This window comes from Oncorhynchus keta, chromosome 21 (genome assembly GCF_023373465.1).
Source record: "Oncorhynchus keta strain PuntledgeMale-10-30-2019 chromosome 21, Oket_V2, whole genome shotgun sequence".
Taxonomy (NCBI): domain Eukaryota; kingdom Metazoa; phylum Chordata; class Actinopteri; order Salmoniformes; family Salmonidae; genus Oncorhynchus; species Oncorhynchus keta.
Window position 1 is genome coordinate 52915381 of NC_068441.1, and position 14677 is coordinate 52930057.

General features: G+C 44.8%; 1 protein-coding gene across 9 annotated transcripts in view; it reads right to left on the bottom strand.

The window, feature by feature from the left end:
• Positions 1-340: 340 nt before the first annotated feature.
• LOC118374421 (inositol hexakisphosphate kinase 1-like) overlaps positions 341-14677 on the bottom strand; it is an 82997-nt gene continuing 68660 nt past the window's right edge. For 2 of the 9 annotated variants that reach the window (XM_052474211.1, XM_052474212.1), the window contains exons 5-6: positions 13763-13938; positions 341-11511 (exon numbers count right to left, since the gene is read on the bottom strand). In XM_052474211.1, the coding sequence (XP_052330171.1) occupies positions 10039-11511; positions 13763-13938 (1649 nt within the window). In that variant the 3' untranslated portion in view covers positions 341-10038. The remainder of the gene's footprint in view (positions 11512-13762; positions 13939-14677) is intronic. The other 7 variants (XR_008074833.1, XM_052474217.1, XM_052474216.1 and 4 more) reach the window with 7 other exon arrangements.

Consider the following 14677-nt stretch of genomic DNA (forward strand, 5'->3'; position numbering starts at 1 on the left):
AAGGAAATGTTTTTTTGTTTGTTGTAGTTCTGATAGTTAGCTACACCACTACAAGGTAAAAAAAAAAAAACGAATGAACTACTTAAAACACTACCAACGTTTGAATTTAGTTCAAGTCCAATGATCTAACCACTAGGCTACCCTGCCGCCCCTTGTCAGCTCGGGGATTCAATCCAGCAACCTTTCGGTTACTGGCCCAACACTCTAACCACTAGGCTATCTGGCAGCCAGGTTGCCTCCCACATGAACAATGTTCTAGCACACACACTAGTGCAGTTACCCTAGGTCTGCAATTTTCCCTGATACTAGATAATACAAATAAAATACAAATAAGCAAAAACAGACAACACAGAAACATTTATTTCTTAAATAAATGGTTTTATAGCTCACATTCAAAGTTGTCATAAAGATGTCATATTATAATTCGTAAAAAAATATCCATCCATGCAACAACAACAAAGGGAAAAAGAAACCTTTGGGGGTAATATATATATATATATATATATTTTCTTCTACAAGTCATTTTTCAGATCTATGTAAAGACAAATAACATCCACCACAGAGGAGGACACTTCTCATTCACAGATCCCTTTGTATAGACTCCTATGGATTCTTCTTCCCCTCTTGTATTACTTTGACATTATTATTCCTTTATTATCTTTGGGTGAGTTCAAAATGGCACCCTATATTCCCTTCATAGTGCCATACTTTTAACCCGAAGACCCATAGGGTTCAGGTTAAAAGTAGTGCACTACTATATAGCGGGAATAGGGTGGCATTTCGATTGGATATATTTGTCTCTGACACAGCACACGTTTTGCGGTTTGTATCGCTGCGATGTAGACTTATTAATTTAACACAAATGCCCACTTTTAAAAACAGGTTCTCAAACAAACTATTTCCCGTTTTTTGGAAGATAGTAAGCTGCTTTGAAAAAATATTTATTTTGGCATCTTGAAATAGTTTTTTCCCCCCTCCCATCTAAAAACTACTTTGTCCCTCCAAAGCATTTTTTTTTCTGGGTTAATCAACCTGAAAAATGTATTTTTGGACAATAACACATTACAAAGCCCTGCCAAGTAGACTGATAAAGAGGCCACCCTTCCCCACAGGTGGAAATTCCATTATCATATTTTTCCATATAAATTAGTTTGAAGAAAAGGTCTTTAATAAATAAGAATGAATTTGGAACTCTGGGGGTAAGAAAACAACCATTTTTAACAGTTGTGACGAGAAGTGTGACTTTTGCGGGAGACTACATTTTCTCCATAATGCCAAATAGAAACACACATTGAATTGGTTCTAGAATCAGAATGCATGTAGTAGATAGATAGAACTCTAAACCAATAGAAAACCTGTAATTCTACAGTGTCTGTTTTTCAACATTGGATTGGTTCTAGAATCAGAATGCATGTAGTAGATAGATAGAACTCTAAACCAATAGAAAACCTGTAATTCTACAGTGTCTGTTTTTCAACATTGGATTGGTTCTAGAATCAGAATGCATGTAGTAGATAGATAGAACTCTAAACCAATAGAAAACCTGTAATTCTACAGTGTCTGTTTTTCAACATTGGATTGGTTCTAGAATCAGAATGCATGTAGTAGATAGATAGAACTCTAAACCAATAGAAAACCTGTAATTCTACAGTGTCTGTTTTTCAACATTGGATTGGTTCTAGAATCAGAATGCATGTAGTAGATAGATAGAACTCTAAACCAATAGAAAACCTGTAATTCTACAGTGTCTGTTTTTCAACATTGAATTGGTTCTAGAATCAGAATGCATGTAGTAGATAGATAGAACTCTAAACCAATAGAAAACCTGTAATTCTACAGTGTCTGTTTTTCAACATTGGATTGCATGTGTTGAAATGGAGTTTTTTTACAGTTCTGGCCACATCCAAGTCAGTTCATGTACTTGTGTAGCAGTAGATAATATTAGTTATACGTAAAGATACAATATTATAGCATCCTAGTGCTTTGTAGTCAGAGTAGAGTAGCAAAGTGTTCCTGGTAACTTTCCCCATATCCCCAGAAGTCCTGATAAGCAGGAACCAGCCTATTTCATCCTCTGAGTCTGGGATTCTTCTAACTGGGATGTGGAAAACCTGGGAATTTTGAAACCCTGTCAAAGATATTAAACTAAGACAAGACCTGCAACCGTGCCAGGGCAGAGAAGAAAAAAAAAATCCACATAAAAAAAAATGTATCAAAGTGACTTAAAGCTACAGTGCACCATTGTTCAACCAATCTACAGAGAGAGAGAGAGAGAGAGAGAGAGACATCCTAACCAACTGGGTGACACTAGACTAACAGACTATGGTGAGTGGGCTGGGGAACAGAGGGAAGAGGACACAGGAGAAGAAGAGGGTGAGAGTGGTGAAGGAGGAGTCTCTCTACTATCATTCTGCTACATGTGCTAAGATGGAGGACAAGGGTTCACTGTGTATCGGTGGTGAGAGAGTAGCAGACCTGGGTTCAAATGCTTTTTCTTTAGCCTGCTTGCCTGGAGGGCCAGGTCATAGGCGGGATTTTCAGTTTTGAGACTATTCTATTGGTTACATTTTGCCAGGCAATAGGGTGCAATTTCAGACATACACTGGGTTTTTGTTAATTTTTCAATTACAACCCTGCTAAAAAGTATTTGAAATGATTTGAAACCTATTTGAAGCCAGGTCTCTAGTCTGCCCCTTGACGTGACTTAACCGCCCCCAAAAGAAAACGAGTACTATAAAAATAAGATCAGAATCAGGCTTTCAATACACCTTCTACAGCGCAAATTAAAAAAGATCCTAAAATGAGAGAAAGGCTTAGTTTGTAAAACAGAGAGGGGCATCAATGTGTCTGGACTAAAGGATGTGTGTGATACAGTGTCCCAATGGTATACCTGGACTGGGACGGGCCTAACTACCAGACTCTGGTATAGGGAGGAAAAAATAAACAATAATAATATTATATCCACCTCATTTTCAAACGCTTTTTAAACACGGAAGCCAAACGACAAAACTATGGATAACAACTTCTTCAACATTATCGTAATAAAAAACAATATACAAATATCCCTGCAATTCCATGTTCCTGATAGCTGATACAACCTTTTACTGTTCTGCTAATGTGCCTGGACTTTTCAGACTAAACTGCCGAGAAAAAACCCCCAAATGTTCCAAATGGTTTCCTAATCCGACAGGCCAGATGAGTTTATTTCCAAATCAATATGCATACAAATTTTTTTTTTTTTAAACGGCAAGCTTTTGAATTGTTATTCAAAATGACATAGGCTATTCAGTGCAGGTTCACAGCCAACACTAGTTTTCCCCACTCACTTGAAACTGGCTATTCACTGCAGTATTAAGCCTTACACTGAGTTTGTGTATTATTGGCTAATATGCATACGCTTCTAATTTAGGGTCCAGGCTACATCTGGAGCCTTGTCGGTCTTCATTGTTGTGGCGCAACGACGCGCCTGTCCTCTCCGCTGCCACCGCGATTCCTCGAAAAATCATTCGGAGTCCCGGGTAAAAGCATGACAACAAAAGCTTGTTGCTCACGTATTTCCTTTAGCGTACTACTGATAGCCTACTGGAGGAGAGATTGCACCCTTGCTTGCTGAATGTAAAACAGCATTAACGGGCGGAGTGTAGTGAAAACGTGGAAGATGCATACTTTCCTATAGTAGAATCTCAACACAGGGTTTCATCCAGACAAAATAGGTCTAACACCATACGAGTGGCCTGTTAATGTAACCTTTCTGGACCTTCTCAAATGTGAAGAATAGACCCGGACGGTTACGTAAAAATGACCTCGGCTGTTATTTCGGCAGGAAGCGTGAGCGGTTATTCAAACGAGCCTACATCACTACAGCCTATGGACAAAAAAATAAATAAAATAAAATGGTGTACTCACTAGATAACAATAATAGATTCCTCATTGCACTGTTGTTGTTGTAGCCCAGGGTAGAATAATGTTATTTTCTAACGATGTAGGACTGATCAATAGTGAAGCTTTACGAGTAGGGGACCACAGAGTAGCGCGCACCACCGCTAACTCGCGAGCCATTTCACATCCGTTACAAGAGCACAGCCTGGAGGAACGAACCGATGCATCTACCGTTTCATCATCTGTTAAGTTATTTTTCTTTGCACTTTGGCAGGTTAATATCTAGCTAACATGTTGCTTCTACCTTCAACTACAATTCACTAGCCTCTCTCTTCCAGAAGTACCTGTACGCAACAGGTTATAGGCTACGCAAGCCTCTCCGCAATACGCCATTGTCTCTTTTCGTGAAATGCCAGGAAAAGCTATAGGCTACAAAATTTATTTAAATCTGTTTTTATTCTATTTGGGGAAGGAAATAGCCTTTGATCTTGCTAATTGCTGAATGTAAAAACAGGCCTAGAGCATGTAAAATGATGGTGAGGAAAGTTGAAGAGAGATCGTGGCATTGATGGGATCAGTTTTGGCCACGTGATAATTTTCATGTCCTGATGCATTGCAAATACTTGCACAGGACAAACAGTGATGAGAACAGTGAAATAGAAACCACTTGAGCAATGAGGTAATGACATGCTGTAAAAGATGTGCAGGCTAAACCGCGTTTGTTGTTGAAATGCTACATTTAAATACGAGTTACTACATTGTTTTTTTCCATTTGGCCGACATGTACATTGAAGTCGTCTACTATATGCGGTTCCCACTATGACAAACACACCCTGAAAGCACTGAATGGTCTTGTGTCACCACTTTATTAATAGCGGCTTGCAGTAGGATACGTCGATCAGTTGATTGACAGGTGTAGGACTGTAAAATGATAAATTCCCTCTAGCGTGGATGCTCACCAACGTTGTATAGTTATGTAGCCTATAGGTTATCATTATAGTTATTGGCTTGGTGGATGGCCCGGGCCTTAACTCTACCACAACAGAACTAGCCTACCAGTAGACCCAGCTTGCGTTATCATCACAACAGAACTAGCCTACCGGTAGGTCAAGCTAACGTTATTTTCACAATAGAACTAGCCTACCGGCAGGTCAAGCTCAAGTTATCACAAGAGAACTAGGCTACCGGTAGGTCAAGCTAGCGTTATTATCACAACAGAACTAGCCTACCGGTAGGTCAAGCTAACGTTATTTTCACAACAGAACTAGCCTACCGGCAGGTCAAGCTCACGTTATCACAACAGAACTTGCCTACCGGTAGGTCAAGCTAGCGTTATTATCACAACAGAACTAGCCTACCGGTAGGTCAAGTTAACATATTATCACAGTAAAACTAGTCTACCGGTAGGTCAAGCTGACGTTATTACCACAACAGAACTAGCCTACCGGTAGGTCAAGTTAACGTTATTATCACAACAGAACTAGCCTACCGGTAGATCGAGCTAACGTTATTATCACAACAGAACCATGCTACCGGTAGGTCAAGCTAACGTCATTATCACAACAGAAATAACCCACCGGTAGGTCAAGCTAATGTTATTATCACAACAGAACTCGCCTACCAGTAGGTCGAGCTAACGTCATTATCACAACCGAACTAGCCTACCGGTAGGTAAAGTCAACGTTATTATCACAACAGAACTAGCCTACCGGTAGGTAAAGTCAATGTTATTATCACAACAGAACTAGCCTACCAGTAGGAAAAGTCAACGTTATTATCACAACAGAACTTGTCTACCAGTAGGTCTAGCTAACGTTATTATCACAACAGAACTCGTCTACCAGTAGGCCTAGCTAACGTTATTATCACAACAGAACTAGCCTACCAGTAGGTCTAGCTAACGTTAGAAAACTCAAATTCAATAATATAACATTACACTTGTTTACTTGACTTTTATTCTCTTTGACTCAAATAAATAACTCTGGCAAGTTTGCCACTGGCGCACAGCAGTAGGGAAATAAAGTGGAAGTCGAATGAATCACTTCTGTTGTTTGGCTGTGCCCATTGTAACGTTCGAAAATGAGTTGGATACCTTTAAATGAAACGGTCGGTGGCTCTATTTAGAACAGAATAAGCAAGATACTAACCATGGAAAGCAACATAATAAAACTGTGACCTGTTAATAAATTAGATAACCATTTGGGGAGACACAGAGCTGTGCTGTATTTCAATTGAAGCCTGAAGGCTGGGGCCTAGTCCCTATGTAATGCACTGGCTTTGACCAGGGATACATAACCCATAGGACTCTGGAGCCTTAAAAGTAGTGCACTTCATTAGGGAATAGGGTGCCAATTTCAGAGGTAGCCTGGGTTTTTATTTATTTTTCAACCTCTTTATCAAGGAGGGAAAATAATTTATTAACCCTTGCTTTCTTTACAGTAACGCTTTCATGACAAACATCAGCCTGTAAGCAAAGTTGCTCACCTATTAAACCCCTGATAGGACTACAGCTGTATGGAGACTAGGGGTTACGGCTGTATGGAGACTAGGGACTACAGCTGTATGGAGACTAGGGACTACAGCTGTATGGAGACTAGGGACTACGGCTGTATGGAGACTAGGGACTACAGCTGTATGGAGACTAGGGACTACAGCTGTATGGAGACTAGGGACTACGGCTGTATGGAGACTAGGGACTACAGCTGTATGGAGACTAGGAACTACAGCTGTATGGAGACTAGGGACTACGGCTGTATGGAGACTAGGGACTACGGCTGTATGGAGACTAGGGACTACGGCTGTATGGAGACTAGGGACTACGGCTGTATGGAGACTAGGGACTACGGCTGTATGGAGACTAGGGACTACGGCTGTATGGAGACTAGGGACTACAGCTGTATGGAGACTAGGGACTACAGCTGTATGGAGACTAGGGACTACAGCTGTATGGAGACTAGGGACTACAGCTGTATGGAGACTAGGGACTACAGCTGTATGGAGACTAGGGACTACAGCTGTATGGAGACTAGGGACTACAGCTGTATGGAGACTAGGGACTACAGCTGTATGGAGACTAGGGACTACGGCTGTATGGAGACTAGGGACTACGGCTGTATGGAGACTAGGGACTACGGCTGTATGGAGACTAGGGACTACGGCTGTATGGAGACTAGGGACTACGGCTGTATGGAGACTAGGGACTACGGCTGTATGGAGACTAGGGACTACAGCTGTATGGAGACTAGGGACTACAGCTGTATGGAGACTAGGGACTACGGCTGTATGGAGACTAGGGACTACGGCTGTATGGAGACTAGGGACTACAGCTGTATGGAGACTTCCCTTCCCCAAGACCCCCCCCCCCACAGTCCCTTAACACATATTGACGTATACACACTTCAGTCTCTGTACCAGTCCCACAGCAGAGACAGTCTCTGTACCAGTCCCACAGCAGAGACAGTCTCTGTACCAGTCCCACAGCAGAGACAGGGGCAATGTCCCAAATGGCACCCATCCACTTTGTAGTGCACTACTTTTGACCAGAGCCCTATGGGTTTCCCTGTGGGCCCAGATCAAAAGTAGTGCACGAGAAAATTGGAATAGGATGCCATTTGGGCCCCGAAACAGGACCTGGACTTGCCCTGAGCAGTGGCTTCACGACTTTCAAAACCAAATCCATCTTGTGCCTTTTCTTCAATGCAATACTTCAGTTAGCCACTCAGTGGCGACAAAACCCACAAGGCAGACATTGTCCTTTTTATGTTTCCCTCAGAGGAATGGCAGCCATTTCTGTCCAGGAGGATTGATAGGATACACACACGGCTGTAGACACTCCCTTTAAGTTTGTGTCTCTTATTCTAGGAGCACAACAGTCAGAAAGGAGTGACATTTACAGTCTAAGGTCACGGCCTTTCACCTTTACTGTCAGACAGTAGCATAGACATACCCCAGCCTTCCATCCATTCCATCACTGCTCCATCAGGTCCTCCTTACTACAGATCACTGCTCCATCAGGTCCTCATTACAGATCACTGCTCCATCAGGTCCTCATTACAGATCACTGCTCCATCAGGTCCTCCTTACTACAGATCACTGCTCCATCAGGTCCTCCTTATTACAGATCACTGCGCCATCAGGTCCTCCTTATTACAGATCACTGCGCCATCAGGTCCTCCTTATTACAGATCACTGCGCCATCAGGTCCTCCTTACTACAGATCACTGCTCCATCAGGTCCTCCTTACTACAGATCACTGCTCCATCAGGTCCTCCTTATTACAGATCACTGCTCCATCAGGTCCTCCTTATTACAGATCACTGCTCCATCAGGTCCTCCTTACTACAGATCACTGCTCCATCAGGTCCTCCTACTACAGATCACTGCTCCATCAGGTCCTCATTACAGATCACTGCGCCATCAAGTCCTCCTTATTACAGATCACTGCTCCATCAGGTCCTCCTTACTACAGATCATTGCATCCATCAGGTCCTCATTACAGATCACTGCGCCATCAGGTCCTTCTCATTACAGATCCTTGCTCCATGTCCTCATCTGATCACTGCTCCAACCAGGTCCTTACTACAGATCATTGCTCCATCAGGTCCTTATTACAGATAATTGCTCCACCAGATCCTTCTCATTACAGATCATTGCTCCATCAGATCCTTCTCATTACAGATCATTGCTCCACCAGGTCCTCATTACAGATCATTGCTCCACCAGGTCCTTACTACAGATCATTGTTCCACAGGTCCTTATTACAGATAATTGCTCCATCAGATCCTTATTACAGATCATTGCTCCATCAGGTCCTTATTACAGATCATTGCTTCATCAGATCCTTCATTACAGATAATTGCTCCATCAGGTCCTTATTACAGATCACTGCTCCATCAGGTCCTCATTACAGATCACTGCTCCACCAGGTCCTCATTACAGATAATTTCTCCAAGTCATCCTTAGTACAGATTACTGCTCCATCAGATCCTCATTACAGACCGTTGCTCCATCTTGTCCCCATTACATATCACTGCTCCATGAGGTCCTTATTATTACAGATCATTGCTCCACCAGGTCCTTATTACAGATCATTGCTCCATCAGATCCTTCTCATTACAGATCACTGCTCCATCAGGTCCTCGTTACAGATCACTGCTCCATCAGGTCCTCGTTACAGATTACTGCTCCATCAGATCCTCATTACAGACCGTTGCTCCATCTTGTCCCCATTACATATCACTGCTCCATGAGGTCCTTATTATTACAGATCATTGCTCCACCAGGTCCTTATTACAGATCATTGCTCCATCAGATCCTTCTCATTACAGATCACTGCTCCATCAGGTCCTCGTTACAGATCATTGCTCCATCAGGTCCTCATTACAGATCGCTGCTCCACCGGGTCCTTCTTATTACAGATCATTGCTCCATCAGGTCCTCATTACAGATCGCTGCTCCACTGGGTCCTTATTACAGATCATTGCTCCATCAGGTCCTCATTACAGATCGCTGCTCCATCGGGTCCTTCTTATTACAGATCATTGCTCCATCAGGTCCTCATTACAGATCGCTGCTCCACCGGGTCCTTATTACAGATCATTGCTCCATCAGGTCCTCATTACAGATCGCTGCTCCATCGGGTCCTTCTTATTACAGATCATTGCTCCATCAGGTCCTCATTACAGATCGCTGCTCCACCGGGTCCTTCTTATTACAGATCATTGCTCCATCAGGTCCTCATTACAGATCGCTGCTCCATCAGGTTTCTTATTACAGATAATGTGCTTTTCTTGCTCCAAAACAGAGTCATTGAGGACAGGGTAGCGGGTAGTAGCACTGAGGGAGAGGAGGACATCTGAAGATGTGTCAGTTAGTCTTCTCCTGAACCACCATCATCGGTACATCCCAAATGGCACCCTATTCCCTACATAGTACACTACTTTTGACCAGATCCTTATAGGAGTAAGGCTTCCTTTTTTTGGATGCACCCTGGGTTTTATTAAAAAAAATAAAATAATAATAATAATAATAATTATAATTAAAGAGAAAGAAGACGTGTTAATACCCTATGGGCCCTGTTCAAAAGTAGTGTACTACATAGTGAATAGGGGGTACCATCCATTTGAGACAAGACCAATTCGTCAGTCCCAGGTTAGGCTACTACAGGTTCTCCTCTCGGAGGCCCTCTAGGATCTTGATGAGGCTCTCTAATCCAAACACGTAGCCCCGATCCGGCCCGTCGTGCACCGTCTGGTCGTCGCGGAAACCTTTGAAGGTGCTGTGGGCAAAGTCTATCATGCGGACGTCCACACTGATGCTCGGGCTGGAGGGGAGTGGTAGTGGTGGAGGGGGGGTGTGGGGGTCTGAGGGCTGGGGTGGAAGGGGCTGGAGAGGCTCCTGGTGGAGCTGCTGTGGCTGTGGAGGGGTTGGGACGGGCATGGGGGGGTGGTTTGGTGGAGGTGGTATTGCCTGGGGCAGCTGGAGAGGGGCTTCTGTCAGTCCATGGGCCCCTTGGTGGACTCCGCCTTGGAGCCCCACTCCTATCCCCGGTCCTTGGAGCCCCATTCCTGACCCTGGTCCTTGGACACCTTGGTGGACTCCGCCTTGGAGCCCCACTCCTAACCCCGGTCCTTGAACACCTTGGAGCCCCACTCCTATCCCCGGTCCTTGGAGCCCCATTCCTGACCCTGGTCCTTGGACACCTTGGAGCCCCACTCCTATCCCCGGTCCTTGGAGCCCCATTCCTGACCCTGGTCCTTGGACACCTTGGAGCCCCACTCCTATCCCTGGTCCTTGGACACCTTGGAGCCCCACTCCTATCCCCGGTCCTTGGACATCTTGGAGCCCCACTCCTATCCCCGGTCCTTGGACACCTTGGAGCCCCACTCCTATCCCCGGTCCTTGGAGCCCCACTCCTATCCCCGGTCCTTGGACACCTTGGAGCCCCACTCCTAACCCCGGTCCTTGGACACCTTGGAGCCCCACTCCTATCCCCGGTCCTTGGACACCTTGGAGCCCCACTCCTATCCCTGGTTCTTGGACACCTTGGTGGACTCCACCTTGGAGTCCCACTCCTATCCCCGGTCCTTGGACACCTTGGAGCCCCACTCCTATCCCCGGTCCTTGGACACCTTGGAGCCCCACTCCTAACCCCGGTCCTTGGACACCTTGGTGGACTCCACCTTGGAGTCCCACTCCTATCCCTGGCCCTTGGACACCTTGGATTCCTAGCCCTGGGTTGACTGCCACCCCCTTCTCTGAGGGCAGCTCAGCTGCTGGTTGTGGTGCTGGTGTTTTTTGGTTTTCTAAGGGCTCTGCCGGGGCCTGTGGTGGTGATGCTGCTTTCTGCTGCCAGGTCTCCTGTGGTGCTTTCTGCCAGACGTAGGCCAGCTCAGGCTCCTTCCCCTCATAGATGATTAGCAGGGAGGATGAGTAGAAGCGGTAGGTGGTCTGTCTCTCCAGAATGGCCTTCAGGCTGCGTAACTTACACAGCATGGGCTCAAACAGGTCCTTCCTGAGCGACGCCCCGTTGTGCAGGTATTGGTGGAGGGCGTGGCGGAAGCCCTCGATGGACAGGCTGCGGCCATAGTACTTGTTCCTGCACAGATAGTGGCCCGTATCCATCTGGTACACCTGGACCATAGAACACAGAGATTAGAGGTTACACCTGGACCATAGAGAGAACAGAGGGTACACCTGGACCATAGAGACAACAGAGGTTACACCTGGACCATAGAGAGAACAGAGGTTACACCTGGACCATAGAGAGAACAGAGGGTACACCTGGACCATAGAGACAACAGAGGATTCACCTGGACCATAGAGAGAACAGAGGGTACACCTGGACCATAGAGACAACAGAGGTTACACCTGGACCATGAAGAGAACCAGAGGTTACACCTGGACCATAGAGACAACAGAGGTTAGACTATAGAGACAACAGAGGTTACACCTGGACCATAGAGACAACAGAGGTTACACCTGGACCATGAAGAGAACCAGAGGTTAAACATGGACCATGAAGAGAACCAGAGGTTACACCTGGACCATAGAGAGAACAGAGGTTACACCTGGACCATAGAGACAACAGAGGTTACACCTGGACCATAGAGAGAATAGAGGTTACACCTGGACCATAGAGAGAACCAGAGGTTACACCTGGACCATAGAGAGAACAGAGGTTATACCTGGACCATAGAGAGAACAGAGGTTATACCTGGACCATAGAGAGAACAGCGGTTACACCTGGACCATAGAGAGAATAGAGGTTACACCTGGACCATAGAGAGATTAAAGGTTACTCCTGGACAATAGAACCACAGCGAAAAGAGGCTACACCCAGTACTACACAACACACAGATGCTCCTTCCCAAATTAAAACCTATTCCCTACATCGTGCTCCGGCCAATAGTAGTAGTGCACAATGTAGGGACTAGGATGCCATTGTGATGCAGGCAGAGAGTGCAGAGGTTAGACCTGTAAACATTAAAACAGAACGTGGTGAGTCATTCCGATTTATGTCAGAGGGAGAACCAAACCCACACGTAATGGAGGAGGCCTTGTGAATCTGGACGTTGGGATCAATGCTGGGGCTCTTGTCCCTGCTCGTGTACCAGCGCTACATTGTAAAACAAGACAACCATGCCGTCGATCCCTCCTGTAATTCATGGTGTACCTCTCAACGTGTTGGGATCGACGAAACGGAAGGTGAATTTCAGCTCCAACCGAAACGGACAATAAAGTTACTAGTATTGTCCCAGTTATCTCTTTTACTTGTAACTTGATAAGATATTCAGTATCTCTTCTGTCCTGCTCAGCTCACCGCTGTGGGATCTCTGTGTCAGCACAGGTGTGTTAGTCGGATCAATATGAAGAGATACTGAGTACGGGATCTATGGTGCAGTAGCTAGTGTGTAAAGCCATCTACCTACCTACCTCATCCTCATATTGTTTTTATTTACTTTTCTGCTCTTTTACACACCAGTATCATTACTTACACATCATCATCTGCTCATTTATCACTCCAGTGGTAAATCGCTACACTCGCATTAACATCTGCTAACCATGTGTATGTGACAAATAAAATTTGATTTGGTTAATCTGCTAACCACTGCCGGGGCGGCAGGGTAGCCTAGTGGTTAGAGCGTTGGACTCGTGGCAAGTTCAAACCCCTGAGCTGACAAGGTACAAATCTGTCGTTCTGCCCCTGAACAGGCAGTTAACCCACTGTTCAGAGGCCGTCATTGAAAATAAGAATTTGTTCTTAACTGACTTGCCTGGTTAAATAAAGGTAAAATAAAATTGTAACTATTATTGTGTGTCAAACTGCTTTGCTTTATCTTGGTCCAGGTCGCAGTTGTAAATGAGAACTTGTTCTCAACTAGCCTACCTGGTTTAAATAAAGGTGTTCTCAACTAGCCTACCTGGTTAAATAAAGGTGTTCTCAACTAGCCTACCTGGTTAAATAAAGGTGTTCTCAACTAGCCTACCTGGTTAAATAAAGGTGTTCTCAACTAGCCTACCTGGTTAAATAAAGGTGTTCTCAACTAGCCTACCTGGTTAAATAAAGGTGTTCTCAACTAGCCTACCTGGTTAAATAAAGGTGTTCTCAACTAGCCTACCTGGTTAAATAAAGGTGTTCTCAACTAGCCTACCTGGTTAAATAAAGGTGAAATAAACAAATAAACTGAAACCCAAACGGAACATGTAAATGTAGAAGGAAGTAGTGTATTGGGCATGCATTCTAAGTGGTAGTCTACGCCAATTTATTTTCTGTTGTCTTGGCTAGATCTCCCGTTGCAAAAAAAAAAAAAGAGAGCTTTAAAAACTTTCAGGTGAAATAAAAGTTTGAAAAAAAAACAAAAAAAAAAAACTCTGGGCTCACCTGCATCCCACAGACACGAACCCCCAGGGTGGCGGAGGTGCTCTGCTCGCACTTCTGCATCTGCCTGGCTGCTTTCTCCTCCGAGGCATCGTCCCCGTGCTGCCGCGTGCCCATCTTCAGGTCCAGGATGCACGGGTAGCTGAAGAGGTGAACCACGTTCTCCAGGAGCAGAAACTCTGGGAGAGGTGATAGGTCAAGGAGACAACACTCTATTCCAAGGTTAATTATCTAAACGTTTAAAAAGTCACTCAAGGAATCCTCTCTCTCTCTCTCTCGCTCTCTCTTGGGACTCACACCGCGCCTGTGACTACAAATCAGTGGCATCCTCGGTCCAAGAGGACAATTCCTCTTCAAGGTCAAGACCTTGGATTATTGAGTGGGAGACCAGGGGTCACCAGGGGTCAGATCCAGATCCCAGCTGTTCTGGTCTAGAATTGTTCAGCATTCTTTAAACCCCAGGCACATGTGTCATCATTGTGATCATTCTATAGGTCTAGATTAAACTTCATTGGTGATTGGGCCAGAGGACCACAGCTGGATCATTCTATAGGTCTAAATTAAACTTCATTGGTGATTGGGCCAGAGGACCACAGCTGGATCATTCTATAGGTTGAAATTAAACTTCATTGGTGATTGGGCCAGAGGACCACAGCTGGAACATTCTATAGGTTGAAATTAAACTTCATTGGTGATTGGGCCAGAGGACCACAGCTGGATCATTCTATAGGTCTAAATTAAACTTAATTGGTGATTGGGCCAGAGGACCACAGCTGGATCATTCTATAGGTCTAAATTAAACTTCATTGGTGATTGGGCCAGAGGACCACAGCTGGATCATTCTATAGGTCTAAATTAAACTTCATTGGTGATTGGGCCAGAGGACCACAGCTGGATCATTCTATAGGTCTAAATTAA